The sequence below is a fragment of the Balaenoptera acutorostrata genome, chromosome 13, assembly GCF_949987535.1.
Source record: "Balaenoptera acutorostrata chromosome 13, mBalAcu1.1, whole genome shotgun sequence".
Lineage (NCBI taxonomy): Eukaryota > Metazoa > Chordata > Mammalia > Artiodactyla > Balaenopteridae > Balaenoptera > Balaenoptera acutorostrata.
The window spans coordinates 57,591,227-57,610,873 of record NC_080076.1 but is presented as its reverse complement, the minus strand read 5'-3'; the positions used below and the strand labels follow the sequence as shown (position 1 = coordinate 57,610,873).

Below are 19,647 nucleotides of genomic sequence, written 5' to 3'. Positions count from 1 at the left end.
AAGCACACCAGCTAGAGGGAGCAGGAGAGAAGAATGAGAGAAGAAGAGCACCCTGGATGCCCTGCTAGGGAACTTGGGCTTTTTCCTCTAGGCAGTGGATTGCCGATAACTGGTGCCACGGTCAGATCTGCAATTCAGGGTGGAGGGTGCTTAGAACTGCTCAGGAACTGAGAGCAGAGAGACCAACTTGAATATGCCCCCAGTGGATCCTCAGAGATGTGGCAAGGGTGGGCCTGATGGCTAGAGGATGAGGCCTCATGCTGTGCAGCTGTGGATGCCCTTGAAGGCGGCCAACACGGTAGCTCCGAAGAGGGCTTTGGAGAGGAGAAATGACAAGACCTGGTGGACATGGAAGGGGAGAGGAAGGAAATGAGACTCCTTCCTAGGTTTCTGGCAAAGATGACTACATGGATGATGGTGCAGTTAGCCAAGATAGGAGATTCAGGAGGAGCAGCTTTGAAGAAACAGACACAGTGGACCTGAATTTGACGTCAACACGGGCCATGCTGGTGGAGGTGTCTAAAGCCTCTGAACACAGGCATGGGGCCCTCTGGGTTCTGGCTGATGCGAGGAGGAGGGAGTTTCCGGATGGAAAGCGTGGTCAATAGCATCTTATTCTAGAGGTTGTGAGGGAGGGCCTGAAACGGTCCGCTGCATTCGGCAACCAGAAGTTTGTTGGCGACTCCGGCCTGAGGAGCGTCAGGGGCGAAGCAGGAGCAAGGCTGTGAGGAAATGAAAAAGGGGAGCCTCCTCTTTCCAGGGAGCCTGGCTGGGGAGCGAAGCTGGGAGAAAAGCTGATGGCCTAGGGACAAGAAAGTCTGCTACTTCTCCTGCTTCTCCTCCACCCCGAGCCCCTCGCTGCTCCCTGGTGGGAGACGCCTGAGCCTGCTGACGCTGAGGGGTGAGTCCAGAGTTGGGGGAAGGGACAACTGGTGGCTGAGGTTCCTCCCATGGGGCGGAAGGGGGCGGGGTCACTACAGGTGAAGGAAGAGCTTCCTTCCTCCTACGTTCCAGTGGACTCAGTGGGAATCCGGGGCTCCCCACACACTTCTTAGGTGTCAGGGGAAGGAAGTGAAGGCCTATCGTGCAACAGGTATTTCATGAGTCTCTGTTTTGCTTAGGGGGTGGGGTAAAGCAGGTAGACACCAGAGAATGAGGAAATCATAGACACCTGAACTAATCATTCAGATGAGGGATCAAATCTCAGGTGGGTTTGGAGGAAGGGAGGATGTCTAAGGCTTCCTGAATGATGAAAGGAAGGAAGGAAGCCTGGCAGAATAGTTCCTTCCCAAGGCAGGAGGTAGTGAAAATAGCCTGAAAGAAACAGGAAAAATCCAAGTGGGAAAAATGGAAAGAAAGAAAAAAAAAAAAAGCAAACAGCAGCAGCACGCTCCAGGCCCCAGACGCTAAGCCAAATTAGGCACTTTACATGTAATGGTGTGCAGACCTCAAGACAATCCCGTGGGAAAGTCATTACTGTTTCCATTCTATTGACGTAGAAACTGAGGATCCAGCTATTTTCCTCGCTTTAATTCCACTTCTCCAGAGCAGAGTGAAATACTCTGAAATATGGAGGGGAAAGTCCAGTCCTTGTCTTTGAGAATTTTTTTCTGCTTGTGAAGCCAGGTGAAGGGCACCGAAGAGGTAAATTCTACTAGTGTCCTTGGGCCGAGGAAAGCACCTTCGTTTCCCCTGGGCCTTGGTTAAGGATGGGGCAAAGCTTGGCTGAATGCTTGAGAAAGGCAGAAGGAACTTGGATGAGGAAGTGGTTGCCCGGGTTCCTTCTGCAGAAGCAGCCCAGGGGCCCCTATGACAGGGAGCTGGTCCCCTGGTCGCAGCACAGCCCAGTCACACCACAGGCCATCTCTGGGAAGAGACTGTGCTGCGGCTGGCTCGGCACGCAGGAGCTTTATGTAAATGCCTATTTTTCAGTATCCTCAAAGGCATCTCATCATCCACAGGACGCCTATTGAGAAATTAGTGGCATTTGGAAGGAACACATGTACTTCCATCCATAACTTTCAATAGCGGCAAAGGCAGCAAAGAGAGCAAAGCCAGTGTGCAACAGTAATACACAGCCCTGGCAATCCATTTCTTTAAAGAGTATATTTTTAAAAGGGGATGTGTAGTAGGATTGGGGGTGGGGGTGGGGGGGAGAAAGTAAGCAAAGAAGCAGATGCGCTACTGGTGATCAAAAGTGGATTATAAAACATTCATGCCGTGAACATTTTTTGCACTCTAATATTTATTCTTTTTCGGTAATTGGGCTCTAAGTTCCACGTGACCCGCCGCAGGGTTGCCATGGGGACCAGAAGAAACTTGGTTGTGGAAAAGTAACGTTCAGGTTGCCGCAAGCCAGCGAAAGGCCGGGGCCTTCCCAGGAGCGCGGGAGATGGGCAGCGCGGCGGCGCGCGGGGCGGCTGAGCAGGAGGGAGTCCGCCGGGAGGCGCGCGGCCGGGAGCGGGCGGTGGAGCGCGGCGTCACGTGGCGGGGAGGGGCCTGCGCACCGCCTGCCCGCTGCCGCCGCTACCGCCGCCGCCGCCGCCGCCGCCGCGCCGCGCCGCATCCCATTCATGAGGGCCGCCCGGCTCGGCTGCGGCCCAAGCGGCTCCCGAGGCAGCAGCGGCGGCGGCGGGCGCCCGGGCCCCGCGCGCGCCCCCGGCCGGCCCCGCCTCCTCGGCCGCCCGCGAGCGCGCTCAGCCCGGCCGGTCCTCGTCGTCGCCGTTCGGCCGCCGCTTGCCCTCGGCCGCCTGCGGGCGCCGGCGCGGGGCGGGAGCAGAGTCGCTGCAGGTAAGCGGGGACGCCGGGCCGGGGTCCTCGGCGGCGGGGTCTCCAGCGCGGCGCGGGCGCCGGGCCGCCCGGCATGAGGCCGGGACCCTCGGGCCCGCGCGGGCCGAGCCCCCTGCCCGCGTCCCGCCGCCGGCGTCATCTAGAAACACAGACTCGCGGGGCGGGCTCGGGGGTCGCGGCGGGCGGGGAGACTCTGAAAAATTTGGTGCCCCCGCCGCGCGAGCGGAGGGTCACTTCGGACCCCCTTCTCCTGGCTCTGCGGCGCGGAAGCTGGAGCTGCGGCCCCGGAGACGCTCGGCCCAGCGGGTCCCGGCGAGGGAAGCGCCGCCGGAGGCCGCGTTTCCATCCAGCCCCCGGGCCTGGGGGAGGGGGCCCGGCACGTGATACGCATCGCGGCGGGGGCCCGGGAAGTTGCAGTTATTTTTCTGCGGCCGTTCGTTTGCCCGCCGTCTCCGCCTCAGGGCTGTAGACCGGATCCCCAGTGAGTAGTTTTTCTCCTCCCAAACCCCCTCCCCTCTGCACATCTTAATCTGTGTCGAACATGTTAAGGTACAGTTGATGCTGAGGGCTGTTCTCTCAACTTCTAACCCCGCGGGTCATCGTTTCTCCCCACGCCCGGGCAAATTGAGACTGTTCTTATTGAAAACTAGGGATGTCGTTTGGAAGGCACACTTATGAAAAACAGGACCAGAAAGATCATCCTTCCTTTCAGAAAGTGTTGGAACTCTGAATATTTGGAAATGTTAAGAATTACTTAACAAACCGCTAGGCTAATTTAAAATGTACGTTTGGGGATTATTTTTCCATACCTTTTTTTTTTTTTTTCTTCGTTTTCCCTAACTGAAAAAGTGTCTCTTGCCTTGGCGTCACGCCAGGCCCTGTTGAAGATGCTTGGTAAGCGCTACTGGTTATTCAGACTTGGCCTGGCTAGTTTGTAATGCTTTGAACAACACAAAGTCAGTTTTGAAATATATTTTGAAGAATTTACAAGTTAGTTAGTGACCCCCTAATGGCTTATATGTGGATGGTTTGATACTGATTGTTCTCAGCGGTTTCAGATTGAAAAGTGCGGCAGGTGTAGCAGAGGTGGGAGCGTGGGGGAAGGATTCGAGTAATGTAGCCCTCGGCGTCTGGTGCCCTAGTGCAGCATCCTCTTTGCCCGAAGGGCAGTTACCCTCAGGCCATACTCGGCCAGAGTATGAGAAGCAGGCCCAAGGCCACGTGTGGAAGAGCACTGGACGGTGTGGGTGGCTGCTTCCCTCCACTTACATGTGGTGGTGATGCATCAGATTGCAGTATCTCCAGGCCCAGATGTGGGTGGTGATGGCTGTACAATGCTGGAAATAAGACGGTAGGTTCTGATGTTTGATGGCATGGTTGAGAACCAACAGAGAAGCTTTGTTTTGGAGGAACAGGAAATGGGAACATTGGAGAGCCATCCAACACTATAGTGAAGCCACTTGGTAAGAAGCAAATAATAGGGTCAGCTGGGGCTCCCGTGTCCTTTATTGTTACATTCTTATAGCCATAAAGGTACTCATCACCTGGATTGTCATGTTTGGGTTACTGACTGTGTTGTCTCCTGCGCTAGACCGAGTCCTTGAAGGCCAGACTCATAGCTGCCGGCACCCAGCGCAGAGCCAGCTTTTAGAAGAGACCCCTGCGGAGGTCTGTAGAATGAAGGTAGGAAGCAGCAGGCAGTGTGACCTGAGAGCCAGTTCACTCAGCTGTCCTGAATTGTGAGCTTTGGATGAATAATCTTGGCAGTGCCACTCACTAGAGGTGGTAAAAGGTTAAATTAAGCTGACGAGCGTTACAGTGAACATTTTGCAATGTGTAGTTTAAATATTAATATCGAGTTTAAATATAGCTTGGTTCTCTGTGTCGACAGCTATTTCTCCTGGGTGTGCGTCTTCATATACGCATTTCCTCATATGTGACTGCGCAGGGACACCGGGCTGGAAGCTTTGTCTTGTTAGGAGGTAGAATGAGCTGCCTCCTGTGGGTGCTTAGCAAGCTGTCCGGAAGTTTCCCTTTAAGTCTGAGTTAAGTCTGCCCGCCTTTAATTTAAATCCTTTCCTTTTTGATGGGACCCCAGCGGCTGTCACCGCGTGCACATTGAGTTTCTCATCAGTCGCTGGGCAGTGGTTTGGGACCTTTATTTTGAAAGCCTGTTTTGATCTGTCTTATTGCCTTCATTTAGAAGGAAGTTTTCTCTCTGGCTGAGCCCCAGAGTTCTCTGACCTCTCATTTGCCTTCTTTATGATGAGACAGCTCACAGGTTGGCAAGCAGAGCCATCAGTTGGCAGAATCCTATATAAATGATGTCTTACTAAAACTTTGAGGATAGTTCCCACAGGCCACAGCAGTAAGTTTTATGGCTATATTTTGGTAATATGGTATTTGAATAAGAAGTCGTCTTGGTGACTTTGCTGGCTCTTAGCTCTGATTTTTGGAATCCACCTTCCCTGCCTTGGTCTTGATTCTTTATTTTAGTAACACACTGTTACTACCACTAAACGCTTTCCATGTGTGCGGTCCTGTAGTCTAGGATGATAACGGAGAAGTTGCTCACCCCCAGGGTCCAGATGAAGTCACTTGGTATCTCTGTGAGTCCATGGCAGCCTGTGTGGTGTGGCCACTCCAGCCTCTGCGGTGCTCCTCTCGGCCGCCCTGACTGACAACAGGAAGCTGGGCCCAGGTGGTCTGGCCCTGCTCTGGAACCCTGGGACTGGAGGATTCTGCCCCAAGTTTCCATTCCATCAAGAGGGAAGGAGAAGGAAAAAAGAATCCACTAGGAGATCAACGGTGCTGCGATGCAAGATAAAGCCCTCAGTGTGACTTTGGGATTAGAATGATGATATAGTACACATTTTTTCTTATTTGATTCACTGATGATAGTTTAGAATCTTTTTCCTCTAAAGGCTTTGAATGCTAAGTTTCGGTGCCGCTGTTTGTCAGTTAGATTGGTGTTAAAATTGCTGCAAAGAAATGAGGAAGGAAGGAGCCAGAGTTCATTCCCCCTTGTAAAGCGTGGCGCTGCGGTTGCAGCATCAGATCCTTTTCCTGCCTTCATCGCACGTCTCTACAAGGAGGGTGTGGCCAAAAGGCAAGGGGTTTATGTGTTGTTAGGAGAGGGACCTTTTAAAATTATTTTTAGATTATTTAGGTCAAATGTATAATTTGAGAGACTACATAAATGTATGGGGGAGACTAGAAGGTGATCTTTTAAAAAGCCATTTGGAATGTGCTGCCTGTTTTTGTAATCTCAGAATTTAGAACTTTATTATGCGGTGTTTGTGTCTATCTGCAGTGTCATATATTTTAAACATGAAGTATCCAAGTAAGGCTTTCCTACTTCTTTGGAGGGGAAACATGGGCTTACAGAAAAGCACTCCTTGTAGTGTCTGGGTAGCTGGTGGATTGCCTTTATCTGACTTTTTGGCATATTTGGACAGTTTCGAAAGTCTTTACTTCTGTAGTTAACTTTATGAACAGTAGCTGCGTTTGTTGCCTTTATTTCATTTCATATCCTTATTTACTTTTTGTACCAATTCCCTTAACTTTGTTTAGTTATAGGTAAATTTGTCTGAACTGTCTCAACTTATTTTTTTCAACCAGGCAGAGTATAAGTAAAATTCAAAGTGGTTTACAAATTCTAAGTTGTTTTCAACTTCTGGCATCTTTTTCATCTTTCCTGTTCATGAATCTGCAATGGTCTGTTCTCACCTATTTTAGCAAATCTGAGTTTCTCTGTGCTCTCAGTTCAGTTTTTTCCCAACCGTCTCCACCTGTGCATTCAGTCCTCAAGGCTCACTTCCGTTGATCAGCTGCAGGAGGCAGACCCTTCACACGTGTTGATGTGGTTGCTATTTTGCTTGTTCTGTGCTACTTTGTGTTTGCCCTCGAGTCATCTGTGGCTTTCCTCTAGCCTTAACCAGGATTAGAGGAAATAACGACTGTCTCCTTAATTTTCAGACACTCCCTGCGGCCAGTTTGCCTCCTTCGCTCTGTAAATGTTGAACCAAGGGCGGGGAGTAGGGAAGAGAGATAGTGTTGGGTGGAATAAGAAGCCAGCCTTAAAGGTTTGTCAGATTCTAGTAGGGAAAGGACAGCTTGAGGAGGCGGAGGAACATTTAAACATGGGCACTGTTGGGGGACGGTTGTGGGGTTGGATCTGTAGATTTAAAAGTCGCTGTGAAGGGGAAAGAGGGGAAGGGTCGGGCCCTCACAGGTCGATGAGCAGAAGGAATTGGATAGAGGGAGCCCGAGCGGCTGTGCAGACCTGGTACTTGCAGGGCATTGGGGGCTTTGAAGGTCTGTGGTGCTTTCTCCTATTGTTTTGATTTTTAACTTTTGGGTCATTTGTTAATTTAGTTGTTGTATGTTTTACGTAACATTATAGGGAGTGTAAAGGAACATGGATTTGAAAAGTTTAAGAAACATGATTAAAGACCCTAATATTTCAAGGAGAAGAGGTACCATTATCTAGGTTTAAAAATTATTTGGTTTTGGTGGTTATAATTAAGTAGTTATAGGCAAAGAGGAGAAGCTGAGGATGGGGAAAGCATCCTTCAGAAACTCTAAGGCTGGAACTAGTGACTTTCCTGCAAGAAGGAAGATAGGTGTATGGTACCAAGTCACACCTTTAGTGACTGATTGAATTTCTGCATTTACCTATTTCTGAAATATAATGGAAGGGAGGGTTTATCCCATCTGTTTTTAAATCTATAGTAAGATGTTTTCTTTTTTATAGGAAAAGTATGGTAATTATAAAGAAAAAAGTTCATTGGTTAATCTGGAATTGAAATCTACCTAAAAGCCTTTTTTCTACCTCTGAATAAACAAACAGGAGTTGTACAATGGCCAGGATGGTTCTCATCTGTTCAGTTCATGATGATGTGACATTTCTGGCTCCTGGCAAGATAGGTGTGCCCTGCTGTACTAGAGACGTGCTGTTTCATTCATTCTAAAAGAGAGGCCCTTGAGAGGTAGGAGCTATTCAATATAAAGTCATCTGTTAATTTTTTTGTGTGATTTTGTATTGTTATCAACTGTGAGACAGCAGAACCATCAGACAGTTCATGTGAATTAAGAAATCTGAGTTGCTGCTCCCTGATGTGATATGGTACTTCCCCCAAAGGTTGAGTCGTAGGTCTGTGATCCTTGTAAAGTGATGCGTCTTTTTTCTGAACTGGCATAAGTCAAGGAATGCTTGGGCTTACAGCAGACTCGTAGGGAATATACTTTTTGTTTCCTTTAAGATTCTGGGTGAATATACTTTTTGCTTCTTTAGGAGTCTACGTGTAATTATTTTTTTCTTTGTAAAACGTTCCAAAGCATCTACCCACATATTATATTTCTTTAAAATTTCAACAGTTTTTTGGATGAATTTCGAATAAAGTTAATAGTCATAACATCTCTTCATATGAACTACACAGAAACAGGCCTTATTCAGGGAAGTATCACTTAAGAGAGAAAGCTCTCTGTTTTATAAATTAAAATGTGTATTAAACAAATACCTTTTGAGAAAGGACTGATCTTTTGTTGTAGGGTTTTCTAACTGGCTCAACCAATTAAAAAAACTTGCCTAAGTAATGTTATTTGAAAAGTAAGAATTTGGAATTTGGGGTTCTTTAAAAGATAGCTACTGAGACTCTTTGTCTGTAAAATGGTGCTGATGCCTACTTTTTAGGGACACTAAATGTTTCTAGGAGGTGTTTAATGTTTGTGAAAGGTTGTCATTACTGTTGCAGTTACATGATTGAACACTTTCTTTGGGTGAGGCCTTGTGGTTTACACAAATTATCTCAAGAGCCACAATGACCCTGCAAATGGAGATAGTAGGCCCATTTTCTAGGCGATGCCGGTGGGGCTGAAAGAGCTTTGCCGAAGGCTCGCAGCTTTGCGGTGGCATTGCCCTGGCTCCATCACCACCAAGCTGCCCAAGGACCGTAAGAATTCTCCTGCATCTGCTTGACGTCAATTTTAGGGTTTTGTTTTGACTTGATTAGGTAGAGCTGGAGAACTTATGCTTAATGTCAGCATCTATAAATTGCTAGAAAGATAGCACCTGCTGTATAGGAGGCTTGGGATTCTCTGAATCATTTATATGTGTAAAACCAACTGTGCCAGGGCGAGAAAAGCCAGCGGAGAGAACAGTGGAGGTGATGCTACCCCCCGTGCCCCGCCCCCCCCCCCTCCCCGCCAGCCCTACTCCCGGGCGGCTCTGGAACGAGTTGGATGATGTGAAGCTGATTTCCCTCTGCCCGCTTCCACAGCGTGATCACGTCGCTATGATGAGTCAGGACAGAGTGTTTAAAACGGGGTCCCTAAACACTGGCTAAATATTGCTCTCAGCTGAGCCTGAGAGGAAGGTGGTTCTGTTTAGTGTTGAGAAGGAGAAATGGGCTCAGCGATATAGTTTGTCAGAATCCAAACCCACCCCTTTTGAAGGATCTTCCCAGGTACCTTTGACTGCTGATTTGAGGAGCATCCTCTGTGACCCCTGGTTACCTGGGACTGGACCACGCATAGCAGCACCGAGATCCAACATTCCAGAGTTGGATGGAGCTTCCAGCCTCCTCCTCCATATAGGAGCCTCGTTCCCCCTCCACCCACCCGTGGGGGCAGCTGGCTGAAACCCCTAATGTTGTTGAGTACCTGAGTTTGAGTTTTTGTGAACTGGTGCTGTCTTCACTGTATCATTTGACTCATTTGCCAACTACATCTGCAGAAAGATTCTAATGGAGTTTTTGTTTTGTTTTTTTTGTTGGCTGCGGTGGGTCTTCGTTGCTGCACGTGGGCTTTCTCTAGTTGCAGCAAGCGGGGGCTACTCTTCGTTGCGGGCTTCTCTCATTGCAGTGGCTTCTCGTTGCGGAGCACGGGCTCTAGGTGCACAGGCTTCAGTAGTTGTGGCTCGCAGGCTTACTAGTTGTGGCTCACGGGCTTAGTTGCTCTGCAGCATGTGGGATCTTCCCGGACCAGGGATCGAACCTTTGGTCCCTACATTGACAGGCAGATTCTTAACCACTGCGCCACCAGGGAAGTCTTCTAACGGAGCTTTAATGGTGTTTTATTTACTGTGAATAAATTAATGACTTGGGATTTATCAGTTCTTCAGTGCAGGGGAACTTCCCATTAAACAGAAACACCTTCATAGACCTTCAGGAATTTCCAAGTCCGTGAACACTTTTGGTGTTTAGTTTACTCAGTTGTCTCATCTGTAACTTGGAGACCACAGTACCTTCTGCTGGGCTGATTCTGAGGATTAGAGGAGGTTGTATGTTAAACCAGAGCCTCAAGCCACCCCGAGGAACAGAGGCAGGGTGGCAGGCTGGGAGCTCTAACTGGACAAGGAAGGGACACCAGTGTCTAGAGGCGCAGGGCAAAGGGCAGAAAGGCGAGTAGAACAGCTGCCTTGCCCAGAAGTAGCTTGCATTCTTGTAGGGGTATGCTGATATTCTTGCCATAGAATGGAAAAGGGCTTTTGTGTTAGGACATTTTCCTGCTCCAAGCTGTGCGGGGAGGGATTGAGAAAGGAGTACTGTACACGGGGATTGAAAGGGAGCAAAGGAAGCATCTGGGAGAGAGCTTCTGTGCTTCTATTTTTAGCATGAGAATATGATGTTCAGTTGAAAGATGTTTATGTCTCAAGAATATTGCTTTCTGTGCTTGAAATTTCTTCCTTGACCCAGAACGTTTATCTTTATAGTGTCAAAATAGGAAATATACTTTCATAATTTAGCAGTTTTGTATATGTCTTAGGCACTATGTATGTTTACAAAATTAAGCCTTGTGATTTTTGCTGTCATTTTATCTCTGGCTGTATAAGTTTTGTTGTCCAGGCCTGCAGGTAGAGCCTTATTCTTGTAGTATCTAGAAAACAGAGCTGTCTTATATACCTGGTATATATAGTGCAGGTGAACACTTAACTAAAACTTAACTAAAAGAAAAAAATTCTCTTGCTGACAAGTTTATAACGTCTCTAAGTAGTTGACATTTTTCTGCAAGCTCTAATCATTTTCATAAAAATTTCCTTAGATTATAAAGCTACAAGAAATTTTATTCTCTACTAGTTGAAAAATACTAATATATCTGTATTGCTATGGTAGCTGATCTTTTTTTTCAACGGCTGAATGTCATCCTTTTAAATGTTGGCTAAATTTTTTGCTGATATCCTTGCCATAGAATGGAAAAGTGCTTTTGTATTAGGACATTTCCCTGCTCCAAGTGAATCAACTAGATAACTTAATAGGAACTTTGCTGTATTTATTTATTTAATAAATTATTTATTTATTTATTTTTGGCTGCGTTGGGTCTTTGTTGCTGCACGCGGGCTTTCTCCAGCTGCGGCGAGTGGAGGCTTCTCTTTGTTGCGGTGCGTGGGCTTCTCATTGCGGTGGCTTCTCTTGTGGAACACAGGCTCTAGGCACGTGGGCTTCAGTAGTTGTGGCACATGGGCTCAGTAGTTGTGGCTTGCGGGCTCTAGAGTGCAGGCTCAGTAACTGTGGTGCATAGGCTTAGTTGCTCAGCAACATGTGGGATCTTCCCGGACCAGGGCTCGAACCCATGTCTCTTCCCTTGGCAGGTGGATTGTTAACTACTGTGCCACCAGGGAAGTCCGAACTTTGCTATATTTAAATTTCCTGGTTCATTTGTTTTGTCTTGTTAATGAGAGATACCTAAATCTCAAATGGACCACAGGGGCTGATGTTGAGAGTTGGAAAAGAGCTTTTCCTAATTAAAAGCAGAACAAAACAGAGCCCCACAGTGCTCATATTTGCTTGGTGTTTGTTTTTCTTTTCTTTAGTAGTTTTCATTCCTGTAAGATTCATTTTATAAGGCTGCATCACATAATAATTCTTTTCATCTTAGAACATTTTTAAGTTTTTTTTTTAATATATAAATTTATTTATTTAATCTATTTATTTTTGGCTGTGTTGGGTCTTCGTTGCTGTGCGCGGGCTTTCTCCAGTTGTGGCGAGCAGTGGCCACTCTGTTGTGGTGTGCGGGCATCTCATTGCGGTGGATTCTCCCGTTGCAGAGCATGGGCCCTAGGCACGTGGGCTTCAGTAGTTGCAGCACGCAGGCTGCAGTAGTTGTGGCTCGTGGGCTCTAGAGCACAGGCTCAGCAGTTGTGGCACACGGGCTCAGCTGCTCCGCGGCATGTGGGATCCTCCCGGACTAGGACCCGAACCCATGTCCCCTGCATTGGCAGGCAGATTCTCAACCACTGTGCCACCAAGGAAGCCCAAGTTTGTTTTTTTTTTTTTTAATGTATAGTTTAAAAATTCAAATGGGACTTTGAGGTATGCAGTGAAAAGCACCAAAGTCTCTTCCTCAGGGCTGTTGACTGCTTCTTAGAAGCAACTCCTTCAACTCTTTTACCTGTTTCTTGTGGGACTTGATTCCATGCTTGTTAGTTGTTGTGTTGGCTTGTGTGTTAGGCCCCCGATTTCCAATTTCCGACAGAGCTCCAGCCCCCTCGCCTGGTCTCTGTGACCCTCGCCTGCCTTGGGTCCCTGTGTCGGGTCCGTTTCCCACTTCTTCTCCCTCGGCCTCCTGGTCCCGCTGGGCGTGGAGGAAGGCTTCACCATAAGGTTTACGCATCTGGAAATGTGTTCTAGCCTCATCCTTCATCGGGAGGCTGGCTGTAGAATGCTAGAGCGGAAATACTTTTCCTTTAGAATTTTGAATTGTTACTGTGGAGAAGTCCCAAACTTTTAAACGCCCGTGTCTCCCCCTCGCTGCCCCTCTTCCCGTCGTCTCCCCCCTCTGCGTGCTCTCGCCTGCTCTTTCTCCTCGGAAAGCCTCCAGGGAGCTGCTTGCTTCATGGTCCCCAGCCCTGGTGGCGGCGCGCTGGGCTGGGTGTGATGAGGCCCCGGGGCCCCGCCCTGGTGGCTTGTGGGCGGGTCTCTCCCCTGGTCTCGGTGGGTCAGAGGCCGGGAGGACACCCAGGGTAGTGGGTGCCCCTTGGCCTGTGTGGCTTCACCCCTGGCAGAGCTCACTGCAGCCACGCATCTTCTGCCCGAGCCCCGCGTGGTGTCTCTGAACCTTTCCCTCCGGGACACCGCGGGGCCCTGGACACTGTCCACGGCTCCTCCCGTCGTGACCGCCATCTGTGGAGCCCGGCAGGGCGGCTGCCGCTTCTCCGCTGTGCTGGGCCCCGTGGGAACGTTCAATTTGGAAAATTGTGGCTTTGACTCGGAAATTTTCTTACAGTTGTCATGGTTTTTGATATCTCTCCACCGAGGAGGGCTTTGGAGCACTTCCTGTCTAGTCCTCCTTTTTTTTCTCCATCCGTCTTTCATCTTTCAAAAACTTGACCTCTTCCATTTCCTCTAAACTTTTTCCTTGTACTTAACAGTTATTCCTGTTAACATTTCTTTCTTGTTGTGTTGGTGAGTGGATTCGTTTGCCAGGGCCACCGTCACTAAGTGCCACAAATGGGTGGATTAAACGACAGAAATGTGTTGTCACAAAGTTCTGGAGGCAGCAAGTCTGAGATCGAGGTGTCAGTGGGGCTGGTTCCTTGAGGGCCGCTCTCGGTTAGCTGGCGACATTGGGCATTCCTTGTAGGTGGCAGCACCTTGAGCACTACCTCATGTTCTCGCGGCGTTCTCCCCGTGTGTGTGTGTCTGTCTGTCTTTGTCCAGATATCCCCTTTTTATAAGGGAGCCAGTCATTGGTTTAGGGCCCACCCTAATGACCTCTTTTTAACTCAGTTACCTCTGTAAAGATCCTATTTCCAAATAAGGTCGCATGCTGAGGCGTTGAGGGTGAGAACGTCAACTTACTCTGGGGGCGCAGTTCAGTTCCCTAACAGTGAGTTTCAAGAGGGAATGAAGATAAAGTGTGTAACATCCTCTGGTGTCAACAGAATGTCTAGTTATTATAACATTTTAAAAGATGCTTGTAGTCCCACCTGTCTTCCCCAAAGATCAGAAAGCAACTCTCAGGAAGCAATTTTTAGATTGCAACTGGAGATTTTTGTTCAGACTGTGTGACTGCTAAAATTTCCACTGGTTTCCTGAATGTTTTATAACGTAATATCTGAGTCACCTCATTTTCTACTCTGGCTTTGTTTCTAAAGTAATTTGCAGGTTGGCAAAATGCCTGAAGAAAGAACAGCAGCAGTGTCTTGTGAGAAAGTGAATCCTGAGTCTGTCCCGGCGTAGTTAGGTGAACACCCTCGGCCGGGTCCTGATGCTCTGGCTCCCATGTTAGCTGTGCTCTATTTCTTTTTCAGATGTGGCTTTTACCTGAAGTCACCCCTCCTGCCGTTCCTCCCATACACTCTGACTTCCTTCATGATAGTTATCCCAGTCTACAATCGTGTTTTTCATTTGTTGCCTCCCTCTCTCCTTAGCATTAGAATCTAAGTGCTGGGAGGGCAGGTACCTTGTCAGCCGAGTTCATGGCTTGATCCCAGCTCAGAATCGAACAGCGAACAGCACGTCAAAGTAGACGCTGCTTTTAAACAGATCGATGTGTGAAACGGGCTTTATTTTCCAGCATTACCAACGTTGCCTCACTGACTCGCTGTTGCCCTTGGAAATCCTCCTCTCTCACCTTGCAGGAGCCCGTGTGCAGGTCAGCTCGTGAGCCCCCGCCGGCGCAGCCTCATCCGCTGTCTGTTTGCGGAGCTCTGTGACACTGTGGCACCGCTCAGTGACGTGCGTGTCGGGTGGCGCTGGCAGCAGCGGCGCCGCTGCTCCCGCATCCTTTATCCACCCGAGTGTCCACCCAGGGCCCCGAGAGGGATGTCCCCCTCCTAACACGTCTGAAAACTACCGGGGCCCCGGGAGGCACTGTGCACGGTCCAGCGTGAAGTTGGAGCGGTGTGTGTTTTTATTGTCATTGCTGGAGGACTCGCCCAGGTCCCCGGGCCCCTCTGCGGCCACGGTCTGGGATGCCCAGAGCTGGGTGGCCACGCGGGAGGGAGTTCACGTCCCTGCCTCCCGGCCTCGTGGTCGCCACGTGCTCTCTAACTGAGACAGGTAGTCCCAGGCGGTTCCAGAAGGAAGAGTAGAAAGCGGTGAATTTGTGCTTCCTGATCTAGAAGACTCCCCTCTGAGAAACTGGGGGCTGCATTCCTGAGAGTTAAATGCAAGGGAGCCTAGAGTTTGGCTGTGCAGTGCTCCCTTGCACAGTTTGGAAATCTGTGCTACAGGAGCTGAGGAATTCTCCTGGTCACTTTTATGACATCAGTTAAGTAAGCTGATGGGTTGGTGCTTATTTTTTTCTTGTTTGTTTAATTAGTGTGCTGTTAGTAATGAGGGAAGACCCTCCTCTCCACTACTGGAGTCGTTAAAAGGTGATTGATGCAGTGAGACAGGTTGGTCTAATTGCTTATGCGGCAGAAGTCACCTTTTAACTAGAATTGTGGCACCATGACCCCTGATCCCGTTGCAGCTCACTGACACCAGGTGAGAGCCGCTCCGGCACAAGGGCTTCGCCCTCCGATGGTGTCTCGAAGGCGAGGGCTGAGCTTTGACCTCACTAATACTCCTTTGAATTTGAGTTAAGTTTAGAGAAATACAAGCCTCCAAAATCGAAGTGTGCGTGCTCATGAAGTATTGACTCTGGCATCTCTTACTCAGAGGTTTACAATCAGCCTTGGGGTTCCTGGCAAATGTAGAGAAGTTGGTGCCGGTGGCAAGGTCTCTGTAAAACCAAATGGTGGGGAGGGGGGAATGGGGTGTGGTTCTGGTGTTCTGGGTTGTGTGTGCGTGCGTGATACTTGCTGAATAGATACATGCATATGTACATACTGTCCTGGGATGTGAGCAAATAGTCATTTCTTTCCCACAGCCTCACGCTGCCTGCTGAGGTGGGAGTGATGGATGGTGATAATTGATGGACATTATTCATTGATGAAAAATACTGCTGTTTAAATTTCAGATGCTTATGTTGTTAATAAGTCTGAAGTTTGCCCCTAAGATCTAATTACCTCACGTTCTTCAGTTTTGCACTCCATTACAAATGGGTAATAAGGAATCTGTTCGTACTCCTATAAAAAAATGTCTCTCTGAAGGAATATGACTAAAAATGTATGCAATCAGTGTACTTTGCCCACTTCAGTGGCAATATATGCATTTCAGTGACGCTGTTATTATGAAAAACATTTTGAACGCTCCTTCCTTTTTAAATTGCTTTCAGTCTTGAAATATATGCTCAATGGTGGAAGATCTTTACCCTTCGAGGTAGGTTAGGTTTTTGGAAATAGCCAGAAGTCATTCAGAGCAACATCTGGTGGGTCAGGCATGTCAGAGAAGTGAATCATACTTACTTTTGTACTGTTTAAGAGTTGTGACTGCATAGTAATGATACTGGTTTTTATCCTGTGTAGCACCTAAATTTAATTTAAAAGTAGTTCTTTCAGAAACAAAGAAGAGTACTAATAACATGCTGGACGGTGGTACAAAAATGGGATTGGTTTATCGTGTAGCCCTCAGCAGTGATTAAAGGACGGCATTCACGTTAAGTAGAGTTAGGTAGCGTGGGGAAGATGCCTTCCTTGTCTCTTGCGGAGGGCAGTCTGCTTTGGACACAGCGTGGGGGAGTAGCTGGATCTAGTAGTTTTTACCTGAAGACCCTTCCCTATACCTCTCGGGCTCTTCTCACCCATGTCAGTCCTAATTTGGCTGTTTGGGGCTGCAATGTGAATTATACTCATACTATTTGCACAAATAGGCTGAAGGGTAGACCTCATTTGGATGGGCCTTAGGGAATGGGGAAATGGTTTGGGAAGCTAAAGAGATAAGAAGAGCTGTTGATCGAAGTGGGAATTAGGTCATAAGTCATTTGTTCACTTTCCTGTGTCCTTCACTAAATAGTGGGCTCCTTGATGGCAGGGATCCTAGCCTAACAGTCACCCATTAGGCACCTACGTGGCATAGGTCTCAGAGCTTTTCAATACAGATCTTCCTTGGCTTACGATGGGGTTACATCCTGATGAACCCATCCTAATTTGGAAAGATCCTAAATCGAAAATGCATTTAACACACCTCACCTACCAAACATTATAGCTTAGCCTAGCCTAACTTAAACATGCTCAGAACACTTCAGTAGCCTGCAGTTGGGCAGGATCATCTAACAAAGCCTATTTTATAATGAAGTGTTGACTCTCTCGTGTGACTGATTGAATACTGTACTGAAAGTGGAAAACAGAATGGTTATCTGGGTGCAGAATGGCTGTAAGCGCATCGGTTATTTGCCCCCGGGATCGCGTGGCTGACGGGAGCTGGGGCTGCCTCTGCTCAGCATCACGAGAGGGGCTCGTAGGGCAGGCCTATCACTAGCCGGGAAAGGATCAAAATTCAAAATGTGAAGGAGGGTTTCTACTGAATGCGTGTTGCTTTCACACCATTATAAAGTAAAAATTCACAGGCCAAACCATTGTAAGCTGGGGGCCGTCTGTACATTGTTTTCTAACGAAAGAAGGAAGAGATCTAATATCTGTGAAGTACCTAGTACTTTCCAGGTGCTACTGCTACTGAACCAAACTTGGGTCCACTCGCCCACACACAGTAAAGCCAATCTACTGACACTGGGTCGTGGTGAAGGCAAGTGCAGCGTTTATTTCAGGGCGCCAAGCACGGAGTCCAAGGGCAGCTTGTGCTCAAAACACCTGAACTCCCCATGGCTTTCAGCAAAGCATCTTTAAAGGCAAGATGAGGGAGGGGCGTCCCAGCTTGTGCACAAAATTCTCTGATTGGCTGATGGTGAGGTAACTTGGTTGATAGTAAGGTAACAGGGTGGTGTCACATTATCAGTCCTTAGGTGCCGGTAGGTCTCATGGTCATCAAGTAGTTAATTTCTTCCATTTTGTGGGGGTTTTAGCGTCTGTAAAAAGAACTCAGGAAATGTGCACCAGATACCATTCTCTAGGTACTTCAGAGAGGAGCCACAGCCGAGGATGTGGGGAGGGGTCTGTCCCGGGAAGGCCCCGTAGGGTCCTGCTCGGTTACACCACCTTCTTGAACTGTGGAAGCAGTCCTCTCTGGCCACCGCTGTGACCCTGGGGAGGGGTCGGCTCTATGGAGGGGTCATATGAGGCTCAGGTCAGACTGAAGCTTAGGATGGTTACATGTCAGGGTACCTGGTAAGTGGTGGAACGATAATTTAAAACTCAGTCTGTCTAAATTCAGAGCCCAAGCTGTGTGTGTGCCTGCCTGGCCCACCTCTAACCAGAACCAGTGTATAAATACAGGGCCACACGCTATCTAGATAAACCCGTGGTTCACAACTGGAAGAATTTTGCTCCCAGGGGAAACTCAGAAACAGTGGAGGCATTTTTGATTGTCACAGCTGGGGAAACTGCCACTGACATTGAGTGAGGAGGTAAGGGGTGCTGCACCCTCCACACACTGGGAAGGTTTTTCTACATCCTCAACACTTTCTGTTAGATTTTTTTAAAAAATAGCCATCAGTGAGGATGAAGTGGTATTTCATGGTGGTTTTGATCTGCATTTCTTTGATGATTAATGATGTAGAGCAATCTTTTCATGTACTTATTGGCCATTTGTATATTTTCTTCAGAGGGATACCTACTCAAGCCTTTTGCCCATATCTTAATTGGGTTGCCTTTTGTTGTTGAGTTGTAAAAGTTCTTTACATATTCTGGACGTGAAACTCTTATTAGATATATGATTAGCAGATCCTTTCTCCCATTCCATAGGTTGTTTTTTCACTTTCTTGATAAGACCCTTTGATGCAGGAAATAAGTTTTAGGGGAGTTCCCTGGTGGCTTAGTGGTTAGGATTCCGGGCTTTTACTGCCGTGGCCCGGGTTCAGTCCCTGGTCAGGGAACTGAGATCCTGCAAGCCGCATGGTGTGGCCAAAAAAAAAAAAAAAAAAAAAGTTTTAAATTTTGATGCAATCCAGTTTATCTTTCATTACTCATGTTTTTGGTGTTATATCTAAGAATCATTAAGTTTCATGGTTTTACCTCTTATTTAGGTCTTTGATCCATTTTGAGTTAATTATTCTATATACAGTGTCTTATACAATGGGTCTTGTGTAAATTAAACACCAACAGTATGGTTAATTGGAAAGGCTCTGGAGTCAGAGTTGTCTCTGAACCATATGTGGAAGAGACTTCTTTCCCCATTGAATGGACTTGGCACCCTTGTTAAAAAACAATTGGCCATAGATGTTTGGGTTTATTTCTAGACTCTGGAATCTGTTCCATTGGTGTATATGTCTATCTTTATGGCAGTACCACATTGCTTTGATTGCCGTAGCTTTATAATAAGTTTTGGAATCAGGAACTTTGTTCTTTTTCAAGGTTGTTTTGGCCCCTTGCAATTCCATATCAATTTGAGGATTGACTTTCTGTATCTGCAAAAAAAAAAAAAAAAAAAATCTGTTGGGATTTTGATAGGGATTGCATTGAATCTGTAGATTGCTTTGGGTAGTATTGACATCTCAACAATATTAAGTCTTTGTATCCATGAACACAAGGTATCTCTCTATTTTAGTCATTTTAAATTTAGCAATGTTTTGTAATTTTAAATATGTAAATGTTCAGCTCCTTGGCTAATTTCATTTCTAGATATTTTATTCTTTTAGATTTATTGTATTTGAGATTTTTAAATTTTTATTTATTTATTTAGTTTTGGGTGCGTTGGGTCTTCGTTGCTGTGCGCAGGCTTTCTCTAGTTGCAGTGAGCGGGGGCTACTCTTCGCTGTGGTGCGCAGGCTTCTCATGGCGGTGGCTTCTTTTGCTGTGGAGCACGGGCTCTAGGAGCGCAGGCTTCAGTAGTTGAGGCACGCAGGCTCAGTTGTTGTGGCTCGCGGGCTTAGTTACTGTGCAACATGTGGCCACCAGGGAAGTCCCTGTATTTGAGA

General features: G+C 47.6%; 1 protein-coding gene across 1 annotated transcript in view; it reads left to right on the top strand.

Moving 5' to 3' along the window:
* Positions 1-2,521: 2,521 nt before the first annotated feature.
* LPIN2 (lipin 2) overlaps positions 2,522-19,647 on the top strand; it is an 82,736-nt gene continuing 65,610 nt past the window's right edge. Inside the window, exons 1-2 of the mRNA XM_057526200.1 lie at positions 2,522-2,790; positions 4,382-4,473. Coding sequence (XP_057382183.1) covers positions 2,574-2,790; positions 4,382-4,473 — 309 coding nt within the window. The 5' untranslated portion in view covers positions 2,522-2,573. The remainder of the gene's footprint in view (positions 2,791-4,381; positions 4,474-19,647) is intronic.